This window comes from Pristiophorus japonicus, chromosome 8 (assembly GCF_044704955.1).
Source record: "Pristiophorus japonicus isolate sPriJap1 chromosome 8, sPriJap1.hap1, whole genome shotgun sequence".
In the NCBI taxonomy this organism is placed as follows: Eukaryota; Metazoa; Chordata; class Chondrichthyes; family Pristiophoridae; genus Pristiophorus; species Pristiophorus japonicus.
In genome coordinates this window covers 182,039,461-182,065,666 of record NC_091984.1, presented here as the reverse complement: position 1 = coordinate 182,065,666, position 26,206 = coordinate 182,039,461, and the positions used below count along the sequence as shown (strand labels likewise).

Below are 26,206 nucleotides of genomic sequence, written 5' to 3'. Positions count from 1 at the left end.
TTGAATGGCGGAACAGGCTAGAGGGGCTGAATGGCCTCCTCCTCCTCCTAGGAGTCTTCCTGCAAAGCAGAGTGCCAGGAGTTGGGGGCTTTTACATCATAAGACCTTGCGATACAGCCTCATCACATCTCAGAATGATCAGTGTGTGAAGAGTAGGGAGAGCAGCAAAGAGATTCCCAACAAATGAACAGAGCACACACCTCGTCACAATAGGGTCTGCTGCATGATTAGGGCCCCATCTTCCCAGGAGTCCTCTGCCCTTCAATCCAGTCCGTCCGTAGGGATTCCTGAGGCACAGAATAAAATACAGGAGAACCAGTTACTTGTAGCTCAGCCAGAACTGGCAGACAGTATGAAGGAGCTATAAGAACATAAGAAATAGGAGGAGTAGGCCATCTAGCTCCTTGAACCTGCTCCGCCATTCAAGAAGATCATGGCTGATCTGATCTTGGCCTCAACTCCACTTCCCTGCCCTCTCCCCATAACCCTCACTCCCTTATCGTTCAAAAATCTATCTATCTCCAACTTAAATATATTCAATGACCCACCTCCACAGATCTCTGGGGTAGAGAATTCCAAAGATTCACAACCCTCAGAGAAGAAATTCTACATCATTTCTGTTATGTATTCAACTATCATTGTAACCCATGTATAAGCTGACCTAAGTTGTACACCTTGAGAACATTGACCACAAGGGGGTGAACTTGTGGGAGACACGCCTAACCTGGACTTTCAGGTATAAAAGGGGAAGCTCCACCAACCTTCATCACTTGAGGTCTTGGTAATAAAGGTAACTGGTCACAGAGTGACCTTCGCTCAAGTATGGGCCTCGTGTGCATTTATACTGTATAGTAAGGACATAACAATTTCCGTTTTAAATGAGCGATCCTTTATTCAGGTATAGAACAGCTAGATGTCTTAGCAATGGCCTATAACGTGGGCCGCCCTGATCTGTGTGAGAACACCACCGCAGGTCGGGGCTATAAATAGAGCTGGAGCACCGGGCCCTGGAACATTGTGGGCAAAGGTGCAGTGAATGAGAGTACGGGACCCAGAAGAGCCGAGGGCCCGGGGCAGCACAGGACTGCCCAAACTGCAATATGTGCGCGCACTAGGTTAGTGAAGCAGAGCAGGTCTCCAGTCGTCCTGATTCAACCCTTGCCACTGGATAAAGACCTAGCTCTGTCAAGCCTGTGTGGTGGCTGATGTGCAACGGTCACCAAACGTTAAAAAAATCCACGCTCAGGCATCTTCCACCCCCTCAATTGAAGTTCAGGACTGAAATATCGGGTCCTTCATTAAAACATCTGTGAACTCTTGTGGATGCAAGTCATCCTTGTTCGAGGGACTGCCTATGGTGATGATGTCCTAACAATGTGCCTGAGACCCAACCTGAGAAGAGCATCCTCATCTGTAGCGGTGTGGCATTATTTTCCATTTACCAAACCAGTCAACCTTAGGCCTCACAGTGATTTTGCCAATTAGGAGCACGGTGGGCCCTTACCCATTGAATTCAGACTGTTGACATTGCCCATTTCACATAGGACCCTCATGGCCAAGTAGATAGAGGAGACTTTCATCCCATTGATCTGGGATGGATTTAAACCCAAGCCTCATGGATAAAAGGCCCAATGTCTAACTTACTGCACTATCCAATTTCCCCAGGAAGTATATTCTACAGAATCACCCTGTTAAAAATGGAAATATCTATACCCTTAATAATGTCTTTCGGTTGCCATGTTGAGTTGCTGGCTAGGGACGATCAGGAAACAGACATTTTGTACAGAACTTCCCCCATGTGTCACTCCAGTGACACAATGAATGGAAACAATGGAATTGGGTGATGGCACTTCCCAAACGTTACAATGTCACATAATGGGGAACTTCATACAAACTGTCTGCTCCCAAACTGCCTGGAACCAGCAGCTGAACAGTCACAAGAGGGCAAGTGAAAGGCACATGTATACAGATCTAGAACATAGAAACATAGACATAGAAAATAGGTGCAGGAGTAGGCCATTTGGCCCTTCGAGCCTGCACCGCCATTCAATGAGTTCATGGCTGAACATGCAACTTCAGTACCCCATTCCTGTTTTCTCGCCATACCCCTTGATCCCCCTAGTAGTAAGAACTACATCTAACTCCTTTTTGAATATATTTAATGAATTGGCCTCAACAACTTTCTGTTGTAGAGAATTCCACAGGTTCACCACTCTCTGGGTGAAGAAGTTTCTCCTCATCTCGGTCCTAAATGGCTTACCCCTTATCCTTAGACTGTGACCCCTGGTTCTGGACTTCCCCAACATTGGGAACATTCTTCCTGCATCGAATCTGTCTAAACCTGTCAGAATTGTAAACGTTTCTATAAGATCCCTTCTCATTCTTCTGAACTCCACTTGATCCAGTCTTTCTTGATATGTCAGTCCCGCCATCCTGGGAATCAGTCTGGTGAGCCTTCGCTGCACTCCCTCAATAGCAAGAATGTCCTTCCTCAAGTTAGGAGACCAAAACTGTACACAATACTCCAGGTGTGGCCTCACCAAGGCCCTGTACAACTGTAGTAACACCTCCCTGCCCCTGTACTCAAATCCCCTCGCTATGAAGGCCAACATGCCATTTGCTTTCTTAACCGCCTGCTGTAGCTGCATGCCAACCTTCAATGACTGATGTACCATGACACCCAGGTCTCGTTGCACCCCCCCTTTTCCTAATCTGTCACCATTCAGATAATAGTCTGTCTCTCTGTTTTTACCACCAAAGTGGATAATCTCACATTTATCCACATTATACTTCATCTGCCATGCATTTGCCCACTCACCTAACCAAGTCACTCTGCAGCCTCATAGCATCCTCCTCGCAGCTCACACTGCCACCCAGCTTAGTGTCATCCGCAAATTTGGAGATATTACATTTAATCCCCTCATCTAAATCATTAATGTACAATGTAAACAGCTGGGGCCCCAGCACAGAACCTTGCGGTACCCCACTAGTCACTGCCTGCCATTCTGAAAGTACCCATTTACTCCTACTCTTAGCTTCCTGTCTGCCAACCAATTCTCAATCCATGTCAGCACAATACCCCCAATCCCATGTGCTTTAACTTTGCACATTAATCTCTTGTGTGGGACTTTGTCGAAAGCCTTCTGAAAGTCCAAATACACCACATCAACTGGTTCTCCCTTGTCCACTCTACTGGAAACATCCTCAAAAAATTCCAAAAGATTTGTCAAGCATGATTTCCCTTTTACAAATCCATGCTGACTTGGACCTATCATGTCACCTCTTTCCAAATGCGCTGCTATGACATCCTTAATAATTGATTCCATCATTTTACCCACCACCGATGTCAGGCTGACTGGTCTATAATTCCCGGTTTTCTCTCTCCCTCCTTTTTTTTAAAAAAAAAAGTGAGGTTACATTGGCTACCCTCCACTCCATAGGAACTGATCCAGAGTCTATGGAATGTTAGAAAATGACTGTCAATGCATCCGCTATTTCCAAGGCCACCTCCTTAAGTACTCTGGGATGCAGACCATCAGGCCCTGGGGATTTATCGGCCTTCAGTCCCACCAATTTCCCCAACACAACTTCCCAACTAATAAGGATTTCCCTCAGTTCCTCCTTCTTACTAGATCCTCTGACCCCTTTTATATCTGGAAGGTTGTTTGTGTCCTCCTTAGTGAATACCGAACCAAAGTGCTTGTTCAATTGGTCTGCCATTTCCTTGTTCCCAGTTATGACTTCCCCTGATTCTGACTGCAGAGGACCTATGTTTGTCTTTACTAACCTTTTTCTCTTTACATATTTATAGAAGCTTTTGCAGTCCATTTTAATGTTCCCTACAAGCTTCCTCTCGTACTCTATTTTCCCTGCCCTAATCAAACCCATTGTCCTCCTCTGCTGAGTTCTAAATTTCTCCCAATCCCCGGGTTTGCTGCTATTTCTGGCCAATTTGCATGCCACTTCCTTGGCTTTAATACTATCCCTGATTTCCCCTGATAGCCACGGTTGAGCCACCTTCCCTTTTTTATCTGTATGCCAGACAGGGATGTACAATTGTTGTAGTTCATCCACGCGGTCTCTAAATGTCTGCCATTGCCCATCCACTGTCAACCCCTTAAGTATCATTCGCCAATCTATCCTAGCCAATTCACGCCTCATACCTTCAAAGTTACCCTTCTTTAAGTTCAGGACCATGGTCTCTGAATTAACTGTTTCATTCTCCAGCCTAATGTAGAATTCTACCATATTATGGTCACTCTTCCCCAAGGGGCCTCGCACAACGAGATTGTTAATTAATCATCTCTCATTACACAACACCCAGTCTAAGATGGCCTCTCCCCTAGTTGGTTCCTCGACATATTGGTCTAGAAAACCATCCCTTATGCACCCCAGGAAATCTTCCTCTACCGTATTGTTTCCAGTTTGGTTAGCCCAATCTATATGCATATTAAAGTCACCCATGATAACTGCTGCACCTTTATTGCATGCACCCCTAATTTCCTGTTTGATGCCCTCCCCAACATCACTACCACTGTTTCGAGGTCTGTACACAAGTCCCACTAGCGTTTTCTGCCCTTTGGTATTCCATAGCTCCACCCATACCGATTCCACATCACTAGGTACACGGAGCATATTCAGGTTATCCTCTTGAATCTCTTAACACCCACCTTTTCATGGGTACGGTTACCAAAACTGAAGTTAAAGCTTCAAAGGCGGTATACTGTACTACATGAAGGGAAAAACGGGGCCAAATAGGCTGAGGTACTGCGTGGGTGTAAGCAAGCCCCTGGACATGCTTGTCTGCATTAATAGACATTGAGAGGAAGCCTCACCGTGGGAATCCGTTTATCACATTATATGTTCCCATATGGGATGTTCTGTCCACTCTACCATCCAACTGGTTGAACTTCAGGGGCTTGTCCAGCTCTCCTTCATCTCTAAGTGAAAACAAAAAAGTAAGAACAGTCCAGTTACTGTTGTGTGACACTAGAATGGAGAAGGATGAATAATTAAAGCACAGGAAGAGGGAAGATGTATGTCTTGGTGGCTTACCCTCCATAAACCACAGGCCACAACACCCTGAGTTAACTCTCAGTGACTCACCATATCAGTGAAACAACCCCACTGACACCTGGAAGTCCCTGGCCAAAGACTGCCCTAAGTGGAGGAAGTGCATCCGGGAGGGCGCTGAGCACCTCGAGTCTTATCGCCGTGAGCATGCAGCGGAAGGAGCATGCGGCAAACTAGTCCCACCCACCCTATCTGTCCCACCTGTGACAGGGACTGTGGTTCTCGTATTGCACTGTTCAGTCACCTAAGGACTCATTTTTAGAGTGGAAACAAGTCTTCCTCGATTCCGAGGGACTGCCTATGATGATGATGATGATGATAGGAAAGACGTACTATGGTCTGTGTTTAGTTAGCATTCTTATTTTGCTTTTTGCCCTTTTCAGGTGAACTGGGGACTAATACATTTTTGGACTAATTGACGGGGGGAATAATACAAGTGTCAGCTGTGGCTCAGTGGGTAGCAGACTCTCCTGAGTCAGTAGTTTGTGGGCTCAAGTCCCACTCCAGAGACTGGAGCACATAATCTAGGCTGACACTCCAGTGCTGTGCTGAGGGAGTGCTGCACTGTCAGGTGCCTTTAGATGAGACGTTAAACCAAGACCCCATCTACCCTCTCAGATGGATGTAACAGATCCCAGGACACTATTTCGAAGATGACAGAGGAGTCTCCCCGGTGTCCTGACCAATATGTATCCCTCAACCAACATCACTAAAAACAGATCATCTGGTTATCACATTGCTGTTTGTAGGACTTTGCTGTAAGCAAATTGGTTGCCACATTTATACAACAATGACTAAACTTCAAATACATTTCTAACTTGGCCAACCCCTTATCCCAAGACTATGACTCCTAGTTCTAGAGTCCAATACCTTGCAATAAAGGCTAATATACCATTTGCCTTCCGAATTGCTTGCTGTACTTGTATGTTAACTTTCTGTGATTAGTGTACAAGAATCCTTAGATCCCTCTGCAGGCTAACATTTACCAGGTGTTTCACCTTTTAAAAAATATTCTTCCTACCAAAGTGAATAATTTCAAACCACCTCACATTATACTCCATCAGCCACCCTCTTGCTCAATCACTTAACTGATCAATATCTCTTTGCAACATCTTTGCGCTTCCCCATAGCTTACTTTCCCACCTAGTATCGTCAGCAAACTTGGATACATTACACTCAGTCCCTCATTCAAGTCATTGATATAGATTGTAAATAGCTGAGGCCCCAGCACTGATCCGTGTGGTGCCCCAGTAGTTATACTCTGCCATCCCAGAAATGGTCCATTTATTCCAACTTCATTTTCTGTCCATTATCCGATCTTCAACCCTTGCTATATATTACACCAATCCCATGGCCCCTAATCTTGTATAACAACCACTTGTGTGGCACCTTATCGAATGCCGTTACCACTCCTTAATAATAGATTCGAGCATTTTCCCTGCTGCTATCAGGAGAAGGGGTCGGGGGGGGGGGCGCGGGGGGGGGAAGAGAGGGGGCGCGGGGGGGGGGGGAAGAGAGGGGGCGCGGGGGGGGGAAGAGAGGGGGCGCGGGGGGGGGAAGAGAGGGGGCGCGGGGGGGGAAGAGAATGGGCGCGGGGGGGGAAGAGAGGGGGCGCGGGGGGGGGGGAAGAGAGGGGGCGCGGGGGGGGGGGGAAGAGAGGGGGCGCGGGGGGGGGGGGAAGAGAGGGGGCGCGGGGGGGGGGGGGGAAGAGAGGGGGCGCGGGGGGGAAGAGAGGGGGCGCGGGGGGTGGGAGAGAGGGGGCGCGGGGGGGGGAAGAGAGGGGGCGCGGGGGGGGAAGAGAGGGGGCGCGGGGGGGGAAGAGAGGGGGCGCGGGGGGAAGAGAGGGGGCGCGGGGGGGAAGAGAGGGGGCGCGGGGGGGAAGAGAGGGGGCGCGGGGGGAAGAGAGGGGGCGCGGGGGGGAAGAGAGGGGGCGCGGGGGGGAAGAGAGGGGGCGCGGGGGGGGAAGAGAGGGGGCGCGGGGGGGGGAAGAGAGGGGGCGCGGGGGGGGGAAGAGAGGGGGCGCGGGGGGGGGAAGAGAGGGGGCGCGGGGGGGGGGAAGAGAGGGGGCGCGGGGGGGGGAAGAGAGGGGGCGCGGGGGGGGGGGGGGGAAGAGAGGGGGCGCGGGGGGGGGAAGAGAGGGGGCGCGGGGGGGGGGAAGAGAGGGGGCGCGGGGGGGGGAAGAGAGGGGGCGCGGGGGGGGGAAGAGAGGGGGCGCGGGGGGGGGAAGAGAGGGGGCGCGGGGGGGGAAGAGAGGGGGCGCGGGGGGGGGAAGAGAGGGGGCGCGGGGGGGGGAAGAGAGGGGGCGCGGGGGGGGGAAGAGAGGGGGCGCGGGCGGGGGAAGAGAGGGGGCGCGGGCGGGGAAGAGAGGGGGCGCGGGCGGGGAAGAGAGGGGGCGCGGGCGGGGAAGAGAGGGGGCGCGGGCGGGGAAGAGAGGGGGCGCGGGCGGGGAAGAGAGGGGGCGCGGGCGGGGAAGAGAGGGGGCGCGGGCGGGGAAGAGAGGGGGCGCGGGCGGGGAAGAGAGGGGGCGCGGGCGGGGAAGAGAGGGGGCGCGGGCGGGGAAGAGAGGGGGCGCGGGCGGGGAAGAGAGGGGGCGCGGGCGGGGAAGAGAGGGGGCGCGGGGGGGAAGAGAGGGGGCGCGGGGGGGAAGAGAGGGGGCGCGGGGGGGAAGAGAGGGGGCGCGGGGGGGAAGAGAGGGGGCGCGGGGGGGAAGAGAGGGGGCGCGGGGGGGAAGAGAGGGGGCGCGGGGGGGAAGAGAGGGGGCGCGGGGGGGAAGAGAGGGGGCGCGGGGGGGAAGAGAGGGGGCGCGGGGGGGAAGAGAGGGGGCGCGGGGGGGAAGAGAGGGGGCGCGGGGGGGAAGAGAGGGGGCGCGGGGGGGAAGAGAGGGGGCGCGGGGGGGAAGAGAGGGGGCGCGGGGGGGAAGAGAGGGGGCGCGGGGGGGAAGAGAGGGGGCGCGGGGGGGAAGAGAGGGGGCGCGGGGGGGAAGAGAGGGGGCGCGGGGGGGAAGAGAGGGGGCGCGGGGGGGAAGAGAGGGGGCGCGGGGGGGAGAGAGGGGGCGCGGGGGGGGAGAGAGGGGGCGCGGGGGGGGAGAGAGGGGGCGCGGGGGGGGAGAGAGGGGGCGCGGGGGGGGAGAGAGGGGGCGCGGGGGGGGAGAGAGGGGGCGCGGGGGGGGAGAGAGGGGGCGCGGGGGGGGAGAGAGGGGGCGCGGGGGGGGAGAGAGGGGGCGCGGGGGGGGAGAGAGGGGGCGCGGGGGGGGAGAGAGGGGGCGCGGGGGGGGAGAGAGGGGGCGCGGGGGGGGAGAGAGGGGGCGCGGGGGGGGAGAGAGGGGGCGCGGGGGGGGAGAGAGGGGGCGCGGGGGGGGAGAGAGGGGGCGCGGGGGGGGAGAGAGGGGGCGCGGGGGGGGAGAGAGGGGGCGCGGGGGGGAGAGAGGGGGCGCGGGGGGGAGAGAGGGGGCGCGGGGGGGAGAGAGGGGGCGCGGGGGGGAGAGAGGGGGCGCGGGGGGGAGAGAGGGGGCGCGGGGGGGGAGAGAGGGGGCGCGGGGGGGAGAGAGGGGGCACGGGGGGGGAGAGAGGGGGCACGGGGGGGAGAGAGGGGGCGCGGGGGGGGAAGGAGAGGGGGCGCGGGAAGAGAGGGGGCGCGGGGGGGAAGAGAGGGGGCGCGGGGGGGGAAGAGAGGGGGCGCGGGCGGGGAAGAGAGGGGGCGCGGGCGGGGAAGAGAGGGGGCGCGGGCGGGGAAGAGAGGGGGCTCGGGCGGGGAAGAGAGGGGGCTCGGGCGGGGAAGAGAGGGGGCGCGGGCGGGGAAGAGAGGGGGCGCGGGCGGGGAAGAGAGGGGGCGCGGGCGGGGAAGAGAGGGGGCGCGGGCGGGGAAGAGAGGGGGCGCGGGCGGGGAAGAGGGGGGGCGCGGGCGGGGAAGAGGGGGGGCGCGGGCGGGGAAGAGGGGGGCGCGGGCGGGGAAGAGGGGGGCGCGGGCGGGGAAGAGGGGGGGCGCGGGCGGGGAAGAGGGGGGGCGCGGGCGGGGAAGAGGGGGGGCGCGGGCGGGGAAGAGGGGGGGCGCGGGCGGGGAAGAGGGGGGGCGCGGGCGGGGAAGAGGGGGGGCGCGGGCGGGGAAGAGGGGGGCGCGGGCGGGGAAGAGGGGGGGCGCGGGCGGGGAAGAGGGGGGGCGCGGGGGGGCGCGGGGGGAAGAGAGGGGGCGCGGGGGGGAAGAGAGGGGGCGCGGGGGGGGAAGAGAGGGGGCGCGGGGGGGGAAGAGAGGGGGCGCGGGGGGGGAAGAGAGGGGACGCGGGGGGGAAGAGAGGGGGCGCGGGGGGGAAGAGAGGGGGCGCGGGGGGGGAAGAGAGGGGGCGCGGGGGGGGAAGAGAGGGGGCGCGGGGGGGAAGAGAGGGGGCGCGGGGGGGAAGAGAGGGGGCGCGGGGGGAAGAGAGGGGGCGCGGGGGGAAGAGAGGGGGCGCGGGGGGAAGAGAGGGGGCGCGGGGGGAAGAGAGGGGGCGCGGGGGGAAGAGAGGGGGCGCGGGGGGAAGAGAGGGGGCGCGGGGGGGAAGAGAGGGGGCGCGGGGGGGAAGAGAGGGGGCGCGGGGGGGAAGAGAGGGGGCGCGGGGGGGAAGAGAGGGGGCGCGGGGGGGAAGAGAGGGGGCGCGGGGGGGAAGAGAGGGGGCGCGGGGGGGAAGAGAGGGGGCGCGGGGGGGAAGAGAGGGGGCGCGGGGGGGAAGAGAGGGGGCGCGGGGGGGGAAGAGAGGGGGCGCGGGGGGGGAAGAGAGGGGGCGCGGGGGGGAAGAGAGGGGGCGCGGGGGGGGAAGAGAGGGGGCGCGGGGGGGGAAGAGAGGGGGCGCGGGGAGAGGGGGCGCGGGGAGAGGGGGCGCGGGGAGAGGGGGCGCGGGGAGAGGGGGCGCGGGGAGAGGGGGCGCGGGGAGAGGGGGCGCGGGGAGAGGGGGCGCGGGGAGAGGGGGCGCGGGGAGAGGGGGCGCGGGGAGAGGGGTAGCGGGGAGAGGGGGCGCGGGGAGAGGGGGCGCGGGGAGAGGGGGCGCGGGGAGAGGGGGCGCGGGGAGAGGGGGCGCGGGGAGAGGGGGCGCGGGGAGAGGGGGCGCGGGGAGAGGGGGGGGAAGAGAGGGGGGGAAGAGAGGGGGCGCGGGGGGGAAGAGAGGGGGCGCGGGGGGAAGAGAGGGGGCGCGGGGGCGCGGGGGGAAGAGAGGGGGCATGGGGGGAAGAGAGGGGGCGCGGGGGGGGAGAGAGGGGGCGCGGGGGGGGAGAGAGGGGGCGCGGGGGGGGAGAGAGGGGGCGCGGGGGGGGAGAGAGGGGGCGCGGGGGGGGAGAGAGGGGGCGCGGGGGGGGGGGGGGAGAGAGGGGGCGCGGGGGGGGGAGAGAGGGGGCGCGGGGGGGGGAGAGAGGGGGCGCGGGGGGGGAGAGAGGGGGCGCGGGGGGGGGAGAGAGGGGGCGCGGGGGGGAAGAGAGGGGGCGCGGGGGGAAGAGAGGGGGCGCGGGGGGGAAGAGAGGGGGCGCGGGGGGCCAAGAGAGGGGGCGCGGGGGGCCAAGAGAGGGGGCGCGGGGGAGGGGTTGAAGTGGGTGTGTGAGGGATGGGGTTCCTCTCACATGATTGCCATTAGCAACCATCAAAGTTCGCTAGGTCTCGGCTTCTCAACACAAACGAGTACAACTTTCCACCCTCTTTACAGCGCCTGGAAGCCCTCGCCTCCAGACCCAATTCATCCTCCAACAAATCTCTGGTGCATTGCATAATTTCGCCAAAGCTCTTGCCAGGTTGATGTGTGTGTTTTCTCCCCTCAGGCCCACCTGTGCCAATTTAAAACAGAGACCGAGGCCTCGGGCTGGCTTGGCAGAGTGTGACGGACCTCAAGTCTTTGCTTTCCCACAGAAGCTCCGGCCCAACCACCTCCTCCTTCACCTGCCGCTCTCGATTGGCTCACAGATTGCCCACAGGCAGCAGTGCCTCTATCGCCACCGAAGGTCCATTGAGCGCAGGCCCAGCTGCTCACCTCCCCGCAGGATGCCACGGGCCAAAGACAATGGCTTTGGTCTTCTCAATGGTTAGCTTGTGGAAATTACTGCTCATCAAAGACAGGATTTCAAACAGGCGGTCTGACAACAGAGGTGGTGCAGAGGTACTGCATTGAATTGCCATAAATTTGATATATTAAAACGATGTAGGTCGAGCTGGGTGTCATCACAATACATGTGTAAATTGAGCCGATGCCTCCGGATGATGTCACCAAGACGAGAAAAAAAAAGAAGGGGCCAAGGATAAATCCTTGGGGAGCTCTGGAGGCAACAGTGGGGCAGTGAGAAGAGAAGCCATTGCTGGAGATGCTCGGGCCATGACTGGATAGGTAGAAGTGGACCCAAGTGCAGACAGTCCCACTGAGCTGAGCAATGGAGGCGGCGCGCTGGAGGGGTATGGTGTGGCCAACAGCAACTAAAATGCTTTATGTGCAAGTTATTGTTGGGCGGGCCACATTGTTCGCATGCCCGACACAAGACTCCCAAAGCAAGCGCTCTACTCGGAACTCCTACACGGCAAGAGGAAACATTTCAAGGACACTATCAAGGAGGATTTGAGGAAGTGCAACATCCCCACCAACACCTGGGAGCCCCTGACAAAAGAGCATCCGGGAGGGCACTGAGCACCTCGAGTCTCGTCGCCGAGAGCATGCAGAAACCAAGAGCAGGCAGCGGAAAGAGCGTGTGGCAAACCAGACTCCCCACCTACCCTTTCCTTCAACGACTGTCTGCCCCACCTGTGACAGAGTCTAATTCCCGTATTGGAGTGTTCAGTCACCCGAGAACTGACTTTTAGAGTGGAAGCAAGTTCGAGGTACTGCCTATGATGATGATTGTTGGAGAACAAGAAAACTCAACACACTCATTTCATCAACATACCCGTAAGGTGGGTCTGCCCAGGGTGGTTGCTTCAACAATGAGTGGGCAGCATAATTGACTGGCTTGTAATCAGCCCATGGCACTGCCCAGTCCACTTTATCATCGGGGACAGGGAAACGTCGGATTTCGGAGCCAGGATATACCTCACCACGCGCCTTCACGTGGAAGGACTTGAGAAACTCCATGGGCAGCACGAGCCCCACTGACCTAGACTTGAATACAGGATAGTGATGGGATCCTCGCACAGCCAACCTGCAAAACAGTCACTGACACATGAAGCAGTGTTGTACTGCATTGAATGGCCATACATTTAAAATATTATGGTAAAACGATGTATATATTAATGTTCCCTATCACTAATGTTTTAAGGTTTAAAACTGAGATTTTGATGTACAGACAGATTCCTGAAATGACAGAATGTTGAGCTGTGGGCAGCACTTAATGTCTCGACTTGTGGGCAGTCAGTTCCCTCTAACCAGCATTGACAGGAGTGGATATAAAGGACAGACATCACTGTAACTGACAGAAGTGGATATAAGGGACAGACATCACTGTAACTGAGAAGTGGATATAAGGTGCATAAGATCATTATAGAATTATCAGCAGTCAGTACAACAGGGAGGCATCACCTTGTCTGCACTATGGAAAATAATTCTCATGCAAGGTTGTGCATTCATTCATCAAAAAAATGCATCTTTTAGAAATGACTGACGATTCCCAGGCTGCTCACTCTCAGTCTCAGTCTCCTACATTCCACAGATTTCTCCGTCTCATTTATCCCCCACATTCACTGGCCCTTTCGGAATATCTTGAGGCTTTTCACTCTGTCCGTTTCCCCAATCTTGCTCTCTGTTTCCCAAGCTTTCTCTCCTCCTGTCTCGATCGCATCTTCCCTGGGTTTATATATCTCACTCACTCACTCTCTCTCTCTATCTATTCAGCTCCCGCTCTCGCTCTCTAGCCCAGGCTCTCGCTCTCACCGCCATTCAATGAGTTCATGGCTGAACATGCAACTTCAGTACCCCATTCCTGCTTTCTCGCCATACCCCTTGATCCCCCTAGTAGTAAGGACTACATCTAACTCCTTTTTGAATATATTTAGTGAATTGGCCTCAACAACTTTCTATGGTAGAGAATTCCACAGGTTCACCACTCTCTGGGTGAAGAAGTTTCTCCTCATCTCGGTCCTAAATGGCTTTTCCCTTATCCTTAGACTGTGACCCCTGGTTCTGGACTTCCCCAACATTGGGAACATTCTTCCTGCATCTAACCTGTCTAAACCCGTCAGAATTTTAAACGTTTCTATGAGATCCCCTCCCATTCTTCTGCACTCCAATGAATACAAGCCCAGTTGATCCAGTCTTTCTTGATATGTCAGTCCCGCCATCCCGGGAATCAGTCTGGTGAACCTTCACTGCACTCCCTCAATAGCAAGAATGTCCTTCCTCAAGTTAGGAGACCAAAACTGTACACAATACTCCAGGTGTGGCCTCACCAAGGCCCTGTACAACTGTAGTAACACCTCCCTGCCCCTGTACTCAAATCCCCTCGCTGTGAAGGCCAACATGCCATTTGCTTTCTTAACCGCCTGCTGTACCTGCATGCCAACCTTCAATGACTGATGTACCATGACACCCAGGTCTCGTTGCACCCCCCCTTTTCCTAATCTGTCACCATTCAGATAATAGTCTGTCTCTCTGTTTTTACCACCAAAGTGGATAATCTCACATTTATCCACATTATACTTCATCTGCCATGCATTTGCCCACTCACCTAACCTATCCAAGTCACTCTGCAGCCTCATAGCATCCTCCTCGCAGCTCACACTGCCACCCAACTTAGTGTCATCCGCAAATTTGGAGATACTACATTTAATCCCCTCATCCAAATCATTAATGTACAATGTAAACAGCTAGGGCCCCAGCACAGAACCTTGCGGTACCCCACTAGTCACTGCCTGCCATTCTGAAAAGTCCCCATTTACTCCTACTCTTTGCTTCCTGTCTGCCAACCAGTTCTCAATCCACATCAGCACACTACCCCCAATCCCATGTGCTTTAACATATATTCCAGTGAAAAAGGGCGGCAAGAGAAGAGATAACCAGCCGTGGATAACCAAGGAAATAAAGGAAAGTATCAAATCAAAGACCAATGCGTATAAGGTGGCCAAGGTTAGTAGGAAACTAGAGGATTGGGAAGATTTTAAGCAACAGCAAAGAATGACTAAAAAAGCAATAAAAAAAGGGAAGATAGATTACGAAGGTAAACTTGCGCAAAACATAAAAACAGATAGTAAAAGCTTTTACAGATATATAAAACGGAAAAGAGTGACTAAAGTAAATGTTGGTCCCTTAGAAGATGAAAAGGGGGATTTAATAATGGGAAATGTGGAAATGGCTGAGACCTTAAACAATTATTTTGCTTCCGTCTTCACAGTGGAAGACACAAAAACCATGCCAAAAATTGCTGGTCATAGGAATGTGGGAAGGGAGAACCTTGAGATGATCACTATCACTAGGGAGGTAGTGCTGGACAGACTAATGGGATTGAAGGTAGACAAGTCCCCTGGTCCTGATGAAATGCATCCCAGGGTATTAAAAGAGATGGTGGAAGTTATAGCAGATGCATGTGTTATAATCTACCAAAATTCTCTGGACTCTGGGGAGGTACCAGAGGATTGGAGAGCAGCTAATGTAACGCCTCTGTTTAAAAAAGGGGGCAGGCAAAAGGCAGGTAACTATAGGCCGGTTAGTTTAACATCTGTAGTGGGGAATATGCTTGAAACTATCATTAAGGAAGAAATAGCGGGACATCTGGATAGGAATAGTGCAATCAAGCAGACGCAGCATGGATTCATGAAAGGGAAATCATGTTTAACTAACTTACTGGAATTCTTTGAGGATATAACGAGTATGGTGGATAGAGGTGTACCGATGGATGTGGTGTATTTAGATTTCCAAAAGGCATTCGATAAGGTGCCACACAAAAGGTTACTGCAGAAGATAGAGGTACGCGGAGTCAGAGGAAATGTATTAGCATGGATAGAGAATTGGCTGGCGAACAGAAAGCAGAGAGTCGGGATAAATGGGTCCTTTTCCGGTTAGAAATCAGTGGTTAGTGGTGTGCCACAGGGATCAATGCTGGGACCACAACTGTTTACAATATACATAGATGACCTAGAGGAGGGGACAGAGTGTAGTGCAACAAAATTTGCAGATGACACTAAGATTAGTGGGAAAGCGGGTTGTGTAGAGGACTCAGAGAGGCTCCAAGGAGATTTGGATAGGTTAAGCGAATGGGCTAAGGTTTGGCAGATGGAATACAATGTCGGAAAGTGTGAGGTCATCCACCTTGGGGAAAAAAACAGTAAAAGGGAATATTATTTGAATGGGGAGAAATTACAACATGCTGTGGTGCAGAGGGACCTGGGGGTCCTTGTGCATGAATCCCAAAAGGTTAGTTTGCAGGTGCAGCAGGTAATCAGGAAGGCAAATGGAATGTTGGCCTTCATTGCGAAAGGGATGGAGTACAAAAGCAGGGAGGTCCTGCTGCAACTGTATAGGGTATTGGTGAGGCCACACCTGGAGTACTGCGTGCAGTTTTGGTCACCTTACTTAAGGAAGGATATACTAGCTTTGGAAGGGGTACAGAGACGATTCACTCGGCTGATTCGAGAAATGAGGGGGTTAACTTATGATGATAGATTGAGTAGACTGGGTCTTTACTCCTTGGAGTTCAGAAGGATGAGGGGTGATCTTATAGAAACATTTAAAATCATGAAAGGGATAGACAAGATAGAGGCAGAGAGGTTGTTTCCATTGGTGGGGGAGACTAGAACTAGGGGGCACAGCCTCAAAATACGGAGGAGCCAATTTAAAACTGAGTTGAGAAAGAATTTCTTCTCCCAGAGGGTTGTGAATCTGTGGAATTCTCTGCCCAAGGAAGCAGTTGAGGCTGGCTCATTGAATGTTTTCAAGTCAAAGATAGATACATTTTTAAGCAATAAGGGAATTAAGGGTTACGGGGAGAGGGCGGGTAAGTGGAGCCGAGTCCACGACCAGATCAGCCATGATCTTATTGAATGGCGGAGCAGGCTCGAGGGGCTAGATGGCCTACTCCTGTTCCTAATTATTATGTTCTTATGTTCTTTAACTTTGCACATTAATCTCTTGTGTGGGACCTTGTCGAAAGCCTTCTGAAAGTCCAAATACACTACATCAACTGGTTCCCCCTTGTCCACTCTACTGGAAACATCCTCAAAAAATTCCAGAAGATTTGTCAAGCATGATTTCCCTTTCACAAATCCATGCTGACTTGGACCTATCATGTCACCTCTTTCCAAATGCGCTGCTATGACATCCTTAATAATTGATTCCATCATTTTACCCATTCCCGATGTCAGGCTGACCGGTCTATAATTCCCTGTTTTCTCTCTCCCTCCTTTTTTAAAAAGTGGGGTTACATTGGCTACCCTGCACTCCATAGGAACTGATCCAGAGTCTATGGAATGTTGGAAAATGACTGTCAATGCATCCGCTATTTCCAAGGCCACCTCCTTACGTACTTTGGGATGCAGTCCATCAGGCCCTGGGGATTTATCGGCCTTCAATCCCATCAATTTCCCCAACACAATTTCCCGACTAATAAGGATTTCCCTCAGTTCCTCATTCTTACTCGACCCTCTGATCCCTTTTATATCCGGAAAATTATTTGTCTCCTCCTTAGTGAATACCGAACCAAAGTACTTGTTCAATTGGTCTGCCATTTCTTTGTTCTCAGTTATGACTTCCCCTGATTCTGACTGCAGGGGACCTACGTTTGTCTTTACTAACCTTTTTCTCTTTACCTATCTATAGAAGCTTTTGCAGTCCGTCTTAATGTTCTCTGCAAGCTTCCTCTCGTACTCCATTTTCCCTGCCCTAATCAAACCCTTTGTCCTCTTCTGCTGAGTTCTATATTTCTCCCAATCCTCGGGTTCGCTGCTATTTCTGGCCAATTTGTATGCCACTTCCTTGGCTTTAATACTATCCCTGATTTCCCTTGATAGCCACGGTTGAGCCACCTTCCCTTTTTTATTTTTACGCCAGACAGGGATGTACAATTGTTGTAGTTCATCCATGCGGTCTCTCAATGTCTGCCATTGCCCATCCACTGTCAACCCCTTAAGTATCATTCGCCAATCTATCCTAGCCAATTCACGCCTCATACCTTCAAAGTTACCCTTCTTTAAATTCTGGACCATGGTTTCTGAATTAACTGTTTCATTCTCCATCCTAATGCAGAATTCCACCATATTATGGTCACTCTTCCCCAAGGGGCCTCGCACAACGAGATTGCTAATTAATCCTTTCTCATTACATAACACCCAGTCTAAGATGGCCTCCCCCCTAGTTGGTTCCTCGACATATTGGTCTAGAAAACCATCCCTTATGCACTCCAGAAAATCTTCCTCCACCATATTGTTTCCAGTTTGGTTAGCCCAATCTATATGCATATTAAAGTCACCCATGATAACTGCTGCACCTTTATTGCATGCACCCCTAATTTCCTGTTTGATGTCCTCCCCAACATCACGACTACTGTTTGGAGGTCTGTACACAACTCCCACTAGCATTTTCAGCCCCTTGGTATTCCGTAGCTCCATCCACACCGATTCCTCATCATCCAAGCTAATGTCTTTCTTTACAATTGCATTAATTTCCTCTTTAACCAGCAACGCCACCCCATCTCCTTTTCCTCTCACTCTCTCTCCCAGTTTCTCACTCCATCCCACTCTCACTCCATCCCACTCTCGCTCTCCCACTCCCTCCCACTCTCGCTCTCTCTCGCTCTCTCTCGCTCCATCCCACTCTCCATCCCACTCTCGCTCTCTCTCGCTCCATCCCACTCTATCCCTCCCGCTCCCTCCCACTCCATCCCGCTCCATCCCACTCCATCCCACTCCATCCCACTCCCTCCCGCTCTCGCTCACTCCATCCCGCTCTCGCTCACTCTATCCCAGTCTCTCTCTCTCTCTCTCTCTCTATCCCAGTCTCTCTCTCTCTCTCTCTCTATCCCAGTCTCTCTCTCTCTATCCCAGTCTCTCCCTCTCCCTCTATCCCAGTCTCTCTCTCTCTCCCTCCCTCTTTCCCAGTATCTCCCACTATCCTAGTCTCTCTCTCCCCCCCTCTATCCCAGTCTCTCTCTCTCTCTCTCTCTCTCTCTCCCCCTCTATCCCAGTCTCTCTCTCTCTCTCTCCCTCTATCCCAGTCTCTCTCCCTCTATCCCAGTCTCTCTCCCTCTATCCCAGTCTCTCTCCCTCTATCCCAGTCTCTCTCCCTCTCCCTCTATCCCAGTCTCTCTCTCTCTCCCCCCCCAGTCTCTCTATCCTAGTCTCTCTCTCTCTCTCCCTCTATCCCAGTCTCTCTCTCTGTCTCTCTCTCTCTCTATCCTAATCTCTCTCTCTCTCTCCCCCTCTATCCCAGTCTCTCTCTCTCTCTCCCAGTCTCTATCCCAGACTCTCTCTTCCCCCCCCCCATCCCAGTCTCTCTCTCTCTCCCCCCCCTATCCCAGTCTCTCTCTCTCCCTCTCTATCCATCCCAGTCTTTCTCTCTCCCTCTCTATCCCAGTCTCTCTCTCTCCCTCTCTATCCCAGTCTCGCTCTCCCTCTCTGTCCCAGTCTCTCGCTCTCCCTCTCTATCCCAGTCTCTCTCTCCCGCTCTATCCCAATCTCTCTTTCCCGCTCTATCCCAGTCTTTCTCTCTCTCTCTCTATCCAAGTCTTTCTCTCTCTCTCTATCCAAGTCTTTCTCTCTCTCTCTATCCAAGTCTTTCTCTCTCTCTCTATCCAAGTCTTTCTCTCTCTCTCTATCCAAGTCTTTCTCTCTCTCTCTATCCAAGTCTTTCTCTCTCTCTCTATCCAAGTCTTTCTCTCTCTCTCTATCCAAGTCTTTCTCTCTCTTTCTATCCAAGTCTTTCTCTCTCTCTCTATCCAAGTCTTTCTCTCTCTTTCTATCCAAGTCTTTCTCTCTCTCTCTATCCAAGTCTTTCTCTCTCTCTCTATCCAAGTCTTTCTCTCTCTCTCTCTATCCAAGTCTTTCTCTCTCTCTCTATCCAAGTCTTTCTCTGTCCCAGTCTTACTCTCTCTCTATCTATCCCAGACTTTCTCTCTCCCTCTCTCTCTCTCTATCCCAGTCTCTCTCTATCCCAGTACTCGGGGGATCAAGGGGTATGGCGTGAAAGCAGGAAGTGGGTACTGAAGTTTCATGTTCAGCCATGAACTCGTTGAATGGCGGTGCAGGCTAGAAGGGCTGAATGGCCTGCTCCTGCACCTATTTTCTATGTTTCTATGTTTCTATCCCAGTCTCTCTCTCTCTCTCTCTCTATCCCAGTCTCTCTCTCTCTCTATCCCAGTCTCTCCCTCTATCCCAGTCTCTCCCTCTATCCCTCCCTCTTTCCCAGTATCTCCCACTATCCTAGTCTCTCTCTCCCCCCCTCTATCCCAGTCTCTCTCTCTCTCTCTCTCTCTCTCTCTCTCTCCCCCTCTATCCCAGTCTCTCTCTCTCTCTCTCCCTCTATCCCAGTCTCTCTCCCTCTATCCCAGTCTCTCTCCCTCTCCCTCTATCCCTGTCTCTCTCTCTCTCCCCCCCAGTCTCTCTATCCTAGTCTCTCTCTCTCTCTCTCCCCCTCTATCCCAGTCTCTCTCTCTCTCTCTATCTATCCTAATCTCTCTCTCTCTCTCCCCCTCTATCCCAGTCTCTCTCTCTCTCCCCCTCTATCCCAGACTCTCTCTTCCCCCCCCCCATCCCAGTCTCTCTCTCTCTCCCCCCCCTATCCCAGTCTCTCTCTCTCTCACTCCCCCCCTCTATCCCAGTCTCTCTCTCTCCCCCTCTATCCCAGTCCTCTCTCTCCCCCTCAATCCCAGTCTCTCTCTCTCTCTATCCTAGTCTCTCTCTCTCTCTCCCCCTCTATCCCAGTCTCTCTCTCTCTCTCCCCCTCTATCCCAGTCTCTCTCTCTCTCCCTCTATCCCAGTCTCTCTCTCTCCCCCCCCTCTATCCCAGTCTCTCTCTCTCCCCCCCTCTATCCCAGTCTCTCTCTCTCTCCCCCTCTCTCTCTCTCTCCCCCTCTATCCCAGTCCTCTCTCTCTCTCCCTCTATCCCAGTCTCTCTCTCTCTCCCTCTCTCCCAGTCTCTCTCTCTCCCCTAGTCTCTCTCTCTCCCCTAGTCTCTCTCTCTCCCCCTCTATCCCAGTCTCTCTCTCTCCCCCTCTATCCCAGTCTCTCACCCCCCCCCCTCTATACCAGTCTCTCTCTCTCTCTATCTATCTATCCTAGTCTCTCTCTCTCTCTCTCCCCCTCTATCCCAGTCTCTCTCTCTCCCCCTCTATCCCAGTCTCTCTCTCCCCCTCTATCCCAGTCTCTCTCTCTCTCCCCCTCTATCCCAGTCTCTCTCTCTCCCCCTCCTCTATCCCAGTCTCTCTCTCTCTCTCCCCCCCCTCTATCCCAGTCTCTCTCTCTCTCCCCCCCCTCTATCCCAGTCTCTCTCTCTCTCTCTCCCCCCCCTCTATCCCAGTCTCTCTCTCTCCCCCCCCCTATCCCAGTCTCTCTCTCTCCCCCACCTCTATCCCAGTCTCTCTCTCCCCCTCTATCCCAGTCTCTCTCTCCCCCTCTATCCCAGTCTCTCTCTCTCTCTCTCCCCCTCTATCCCAGTCTCTCTCTCTCTCCCCCTCTATCCCAGTCCTCTCTCTCCCCCTCTATCCCAGTCTCTCGCTCCCCCTCTATCCCAGTCTCTCGCTCCCCCTCTATCCCAGTCTCTCGCTCCCCCTCTATCCCAGTCTGTATCTATCCGTCTTTCTCTCTCTCTATCCCAGTCTTTCTCTCTCTCTCTATCATAGTCTTTCTCTCTCTCTCTATCTATCCCAGTCTCTCTCTCTCTCTCTATCTCTCTCTATCCAAGTCTATCTCTCTCTCTCTTTCTCTGTCCCAGTCTTTCTCTCTCTCTCTCTCTCTATCTATCCCAGGCTTTATCTATCCCTCGTCTCTCTATCCCAGTCTCTCTATCTCTCTATCCCAGTCTCTCTATCTATCTCTCTATCCCAGTCTCTCTCTCTCCCTCTCTATCCCAGTCTCTCTCTCTCCCTCTCTATCCCAGTCTCTCTCTCTCCCTCTCTATCCCAGTCTCTCTCTCTCCCTCTCTATTCCAGTCTCTCTCTCTCCCTCTCTATCCCAGTCTCTCTCTCTCCCTCTCTATCCCAGTCTCTCTCTCTCCCTCTCTATCCCAGTCTTTCTCTCTCTCTCTATCCCAGTCTATCTCTCTCTCTCTATCCCAGTCTCTCTCTCCCTCTCTATCCATCCCAGTCTTTCTCTCTCTCTCTATCCATCCCAGTCTTTCTCTCTCTCTCTATCCATCCCAGTCTTTCTCTCTCTCTCTATCCATCCCAGTCTTTCTCTCTCTCTCTATACAAGTCTTTCTCTCTCTCTCTATACAAGTCCTTCTCTCTCTATCCATCCCAGTCTTTCTCTCTCTCTCTCTCTATCCCAGTCTTTCTCTCTCTCTCTATACAAGTCTTTCTCTCTCTCTCTATACAAGTCCTTCTCTCTCTCTCTATCCAAGTCTTTCTCTCGCTCTCTATCCCAGTCTTTCTCTCTCTCTCTATCCAAGTCTTTCTCTCTCTCTCTATCCAAGTCTTTCTCTCTCTCTCTATCCAAGTCTTTCTCTCTCTCTCTATCCCAGTCTATTTCTCTCCCTCTCTATCCCAGTCTCTCTCTCTCTCCCTCTCTATCCCAGTCTCTCTCTCTCTCTCTCTCCCTCTCTATCCCAGTCTCTCTCTCTCCCTCTCTATCCCAGTCTCTCTCCCTCCCTCTCTATCCCAGTCTCTCGCTCCCTCTCTATCCCAGTCTCTCGCTCCCTCTCTATCCCAGTCTCTCGCTTCCTCTCTATCCCAGTCTCTCGCTTCCTCTCTATCCCAGTCTGTATCTATCCGTCTTTCTCTCTCTCTCTCTCTCTCTATCCCAGTCTTTCTCTCTCTCTCTATCATAGTCTTTCTCTCTCTTTCTCTCTCTCTATCTATCTATCTATCCCAGTCTCTCTCTCTCTCTCTCTCTATCCAAGTCTTTCTCTATCTCTCTCTCTTTTTTCTCTGTCCCAGTCTTTCTCTCTCTCTCTCTCTCTATATATCCCAGGCTTTATCTATCCCTCTCTCTCTACCCCTCGTCTCTCTATCCCAGTCTCTCTCTCTCTCTCTCCCAGTCTCTATCCCAGTCTCTTTCTCTCCCTCTCTATCCCAGTCTCTCTCTCTCCCTCTCTCTATCCCAGTCTCTCTCTCCCTCTCTATCCCAGTCTCTCTCTCTCCCTCTCTATCCCAGTCTCTCTCTCTCCCTCTCTATCCCAGTCTCGCTCTCTCCCTCTCTATCCCAGTCTCTCTCTCTCCCTCTCTATCCAAGTCTTTCTCTCTCTCTCTCTATCCAAGTCTTTCTCTCTCTCTCTATCCAAGTCTTTCTCTGTCCCAGTCTTTCTCTCTCTCTATCTATCCCAGACTTTCTCTCTCCCTCTCTCTCTCTCTCTATCCCAGTCTCTCTCTATCCCAGTCTCTCTCTCTCTCCCTCTATCTATCAATCCCAGTCTCCCTCTCTCTCTCTCTATCCCAGTCTATTTCTCTCCCTCTCTATCCCAGTCTCTATTTCTCTCCCTCTCTATCCCAGTCTCTCTCTCTCTCCCTCTCTATCCCAGTCTCTCTCTCTCTCCCTCTCTATCCCAGTCTCTCTCTCTCTCCCTCTCTATCCCAGTCTCTCTCTCTCTCCCTCTCTATCCCAGTCTCTCTCTCTCTCCCTCTCTATCCCAGTCTCTCTCTCTCTCCCTCTCTATCCCAGTCTCTCTCTCTCTCTCCCTCTCTATCCCAGTCTCTCTCTCTCTCCCTCTCTATCCCAGTCTCTCTCTCTCTCTCTCTATCCCAGTCTCTCTCTCTCTCCCTCTCTCTCTCTCTCTCCCTCCCTCTCCCTCTCTATCCCAGTCTCTCTCTCCCTCTCTATCCCAGTCTCTCTCTCTCTCCCTCTCTATCCCAGTCTCTCTCTCTCTCCCTCTCTATCCCAGTCTCTCTCTCTCTCCCTCTCTATCACAGTCTCTCTCTCTCTCCCTCTCTATCACAGTCTCTCTCTCTCTCCCTCTCTATCCCAGTCTCTCTCTCTCCCTCTCTATCTATCACAGTCTCTCGCTCCCTCTCTATCTATCACAGTCTCTCGCTCCCTCTCTATCTATCACAGTCTCTCGCTCCCTCTCTATCTATCCCAGTCTCTCGCTCGCTCTCCATTCCAGTCTCTCGCTCGCTCTCCATCCCAGTCTCTCGCTCGCTCTGCATCCCAGTCTCTCGCTCGCTCTCCATCCCAGTCTCTCGCTCGCTCTCCATCCCAGTCTCTCGCTCGCTCTCCATCCCAGTCTCTCGCTCGCTCTCCATCCCAGTCTCTCGCTCGCTCTCCATCCCAGTCTCTCGCTCGCTCTCCATCCCAGTCTCTCTCTCTCTCCCTCTCTATCCCAGTCTCACTCTCTCCCTCTCTATCCCAGTCTCTCTCTCTCTCTCCCTCTATCCCAGTCTCTCGCTCGCTCTCCATCCCAGTCTCTCGCTCGCTCTCCATCCCAGTCTCTCGCTCGCTCTCCATCCCAGTCTCTCGCTCGCTCTCCATCCCAGTCTCTCGCTCGCTCTCCATCCCAGTCTCTCGCTCGCTCTCCATCCCAGTCTCTCGCTCGCTCTCCATCCCAGTCTCTCGCTCGCTCTCCATCCCAGTCTCTCGCTCGCTCTCCATCCCAGTCTCTCGCTCGCTCTCCATCCCAGTCTCTCGCTCGCTCTCCATCCCAGTCTCTCGCTCGCTCTCTCTATCCAAGTCTTTCTCTCTCTCTCTCTTTCTTTCTCTGTCCCAGTCTTTCTCTCCCCCAGTCTTTCTCTCTCTCTATCTATCCCAGGCTTTCTCTCTCCCTCTCTCTTTATCCCAGTCTCTCTCTCTATCCCAGTCTCCCTCTCTCTCTCTATCCCAGTCTATTTCTCTCCCTCTCTATCCCAGTCTCTCTCTCTCTCTCTCTCCCTCTCCCTCTCAATCCCAGTCTCTCTCTCTCTCTCCCTCTCTATCCCAGTCTCTCTCTCTCCCTCTCTATCCCGGTCTCTCTCTCTCCCTCTCTATCCCAGTCTCTCTCTCTCCCTCTCTATCCCAGTCTCTCTCTCTCCCTCTCTATCCCAGTCTCTCTCTCTCCCTCTCTATCCCAGTCTCTCTCTCTCCCTCTCTATCCCAGTCTCTCTCTCTCCCTCTCTATCCCAGTCTCTCTCTCTCCCTCTCTATCCCAGTCTCTCTCTCTCCCTCTCTATCCCAGTCTCTCTCTCTCTCCCTCTCTATCCCAGTCTCTCTCTCTCTCCCTCTCTATCCCAGTCTCACTCTCTCCCTCTCTATCCCAGTCTCTCTCTCTCTCTCCCTCTATCCCAGTCTCTCTCTCCCTCTCTATCCCAGTCTCTCTCTCCCTCTCTATCCCAGTCTCTCGCTCTCTCTCTATCCCAGTCTCTCGCGCTCTCTCTCTATCCCAGTCTCTCTCTCGCTCTCTATCCCAGTCTCTCGCTCTCTCTCTATCCCAGTCTGTCTTTCTCTCTCTATCCCAGTCTGTCTTTCTCTCTCTCTGTCTCAGTCTGTCTTTCTCTCCCTCTCTCTGTCCCAGTCTGTCTTTCTCTCTCTCTCTCTGTCCCAATCTGTCTTTCTCTCTCTCTCTGTCCCAGTCTGTCTTTCTCTCTCTGTCTATCCCAGTCTGTCTTTCTCTCTCTCTCTCTGTCTGTCCCAGTCTGTCTTTCTCTCTCTGTCTGTCCCAGTCTGTCTTTCTCTCTCTCTCTCTCTCTCTCTCTCTCCCAGTCTGTCTTTCTCTCTCTCTCTCTCTCTCCCAGTCTGTCTTTCTCTCTCTCTCTCCCAGTCTGTCTTTCTCTCTCTCCCAGTCTGTCTTTCTCTCTCTCTCCCAGTCTGTCTTTCTCTCTCTCTCTCCCAGTCTGTCTTTCTCTCTCTCTCTCCCAGTCTGTCTTTCTCTCTCTCTCTCCCAGTCTGTCTTTCTCTCTCTCTTTCCCAGTCTGTCTTTCTCTCTCTCTCTCCCAGTCTGTCTTTCTCTCTCTCTCCCAGTCTGTCTTTCTCTCTCTCTCTCCCAGTCTGTCTTTCTCTCTCTCTCTCCTAGTCTGTCTTTCTCTCTCTCTCTCCTAGTCTGTCTTTCTCTCTCTCTCTCCCAGTCTGTCTTTCTCTCTCTCTCTCCCAGTCTGTCTTTCTCTCTCTCTCTCTCTCTCTCTCTCTCTCTCTCTCCGTCTGTCTTTCTCTCTCTCTCTCTCCCAGTCTGTCTTTCTCTCTCTCTCTCTCCCAGTCTGTCTTTCTCTCTCTCTCTCTATCCAAGTCTTTCTCTTCTATCCAAGTATTTCTCTCTCCCTCTCTCTATCCCAGTCTCTCTCTCCCTCTATCTATCTATCCATCCCAGTCTCCCTCTCTATCCCAGTCTATTTCTCTCCCTCTCTATCCCAGTCTCTCTCTCTCCCTCTCTATCCCAGTCTCTCTCTCTCTCCCTCTATCCCAGTCTCTCTCTCCCTCTCTATCCCAGTCTCTCTCTCCCTCTCTATCCCAGTCTCTCTCTCCCTCTCTATCCCAGTCTCTCGCTCTCTCTCCCTCTATCCCAGTCTCTCGCTCTCTCTCCCTCTATCCCAGTCTGTCTTTCTCTCTCTGTCTGTCCCAGTCTGTCTTTCTCTCTCTCTGTCTGTCCCAGTCTGTCTTTCTCTCTCTGTCTGTCCCAGTCTGTCTTTCTCTCTCTCTCTCTCCCAGTCTGTCTGTCCCAGTCTGTCTTTCTCTCTCTCTCTCTCCCAGTCTGACTTTCTCTCTCTCCCAGTCTGTCTTTCTCTCTCTCTCCCAGTCTGTCTTTCTCTCTCTCTCTCCCAGTCTGTCTTTCTCTCTCTCTCTCCCAGTCTGTCTTTCTCTCTCTCCCAGTCTGTCTTTCTCTCTCTCTCTCTCTCCCAGTCTGTCTTTCTCTCTCTCTCTCTCTCTCCCCCAGTCTGTCTTTCTCTCTCTCTCTCTCTCTCCCAGTCTGTCTTTCTCTCTCTCTCTCCCAGTCTGTCTTTCTCTCGCTCTCTATCCAAGTCTTTCTCTCTCTCTCTATCCAAGTATTTCTCTCACTCTCTATCCAAGTATTTCTCTCTCCCTCTCTCTATCCCAGTCTCTCTCTCTATCCCAGTCTATTTCTCTCCCTCTCTATCCCAGTCTCTCTCTCTCTCTATCCCAG

The 26,206-nt window shown here is 53.6% G+C and overlaps 1 protein-coding gene across 1 annotated transcript in view; it reads right to left on the bottom strand.

Annotated features, from left to right (window-relative positions):
* The window catches only part of LOC139268856 (ADP-ribose pyrophosphatase, mitochondrial-like), a 53,581-nt gene that overhangs the window by 13,068 nt on the left and 14,307 nt on the right, over positions 1 to 26,206 (bottom strand). The window contains exons 2-4 of the mRNA XM_070887635.1: positions 11,958 to 12,209; positions 4,836 to 4,940; positions 201 to 287 (exon numbers count right to left, since the gene is read on the bottom strand). Of these exons, the coding sequence (XP_070743736.1) occupies positions 201 to 287; positions 4,836 to 4,940; positions 11,958 to 12,209 (444 nt within the window). The remainder of the gene's footprint in view (positions 1 to 200; positions 288 to 4,835; positions 4,941 to 11,957; positions 12,210 to 26,206) is intronic.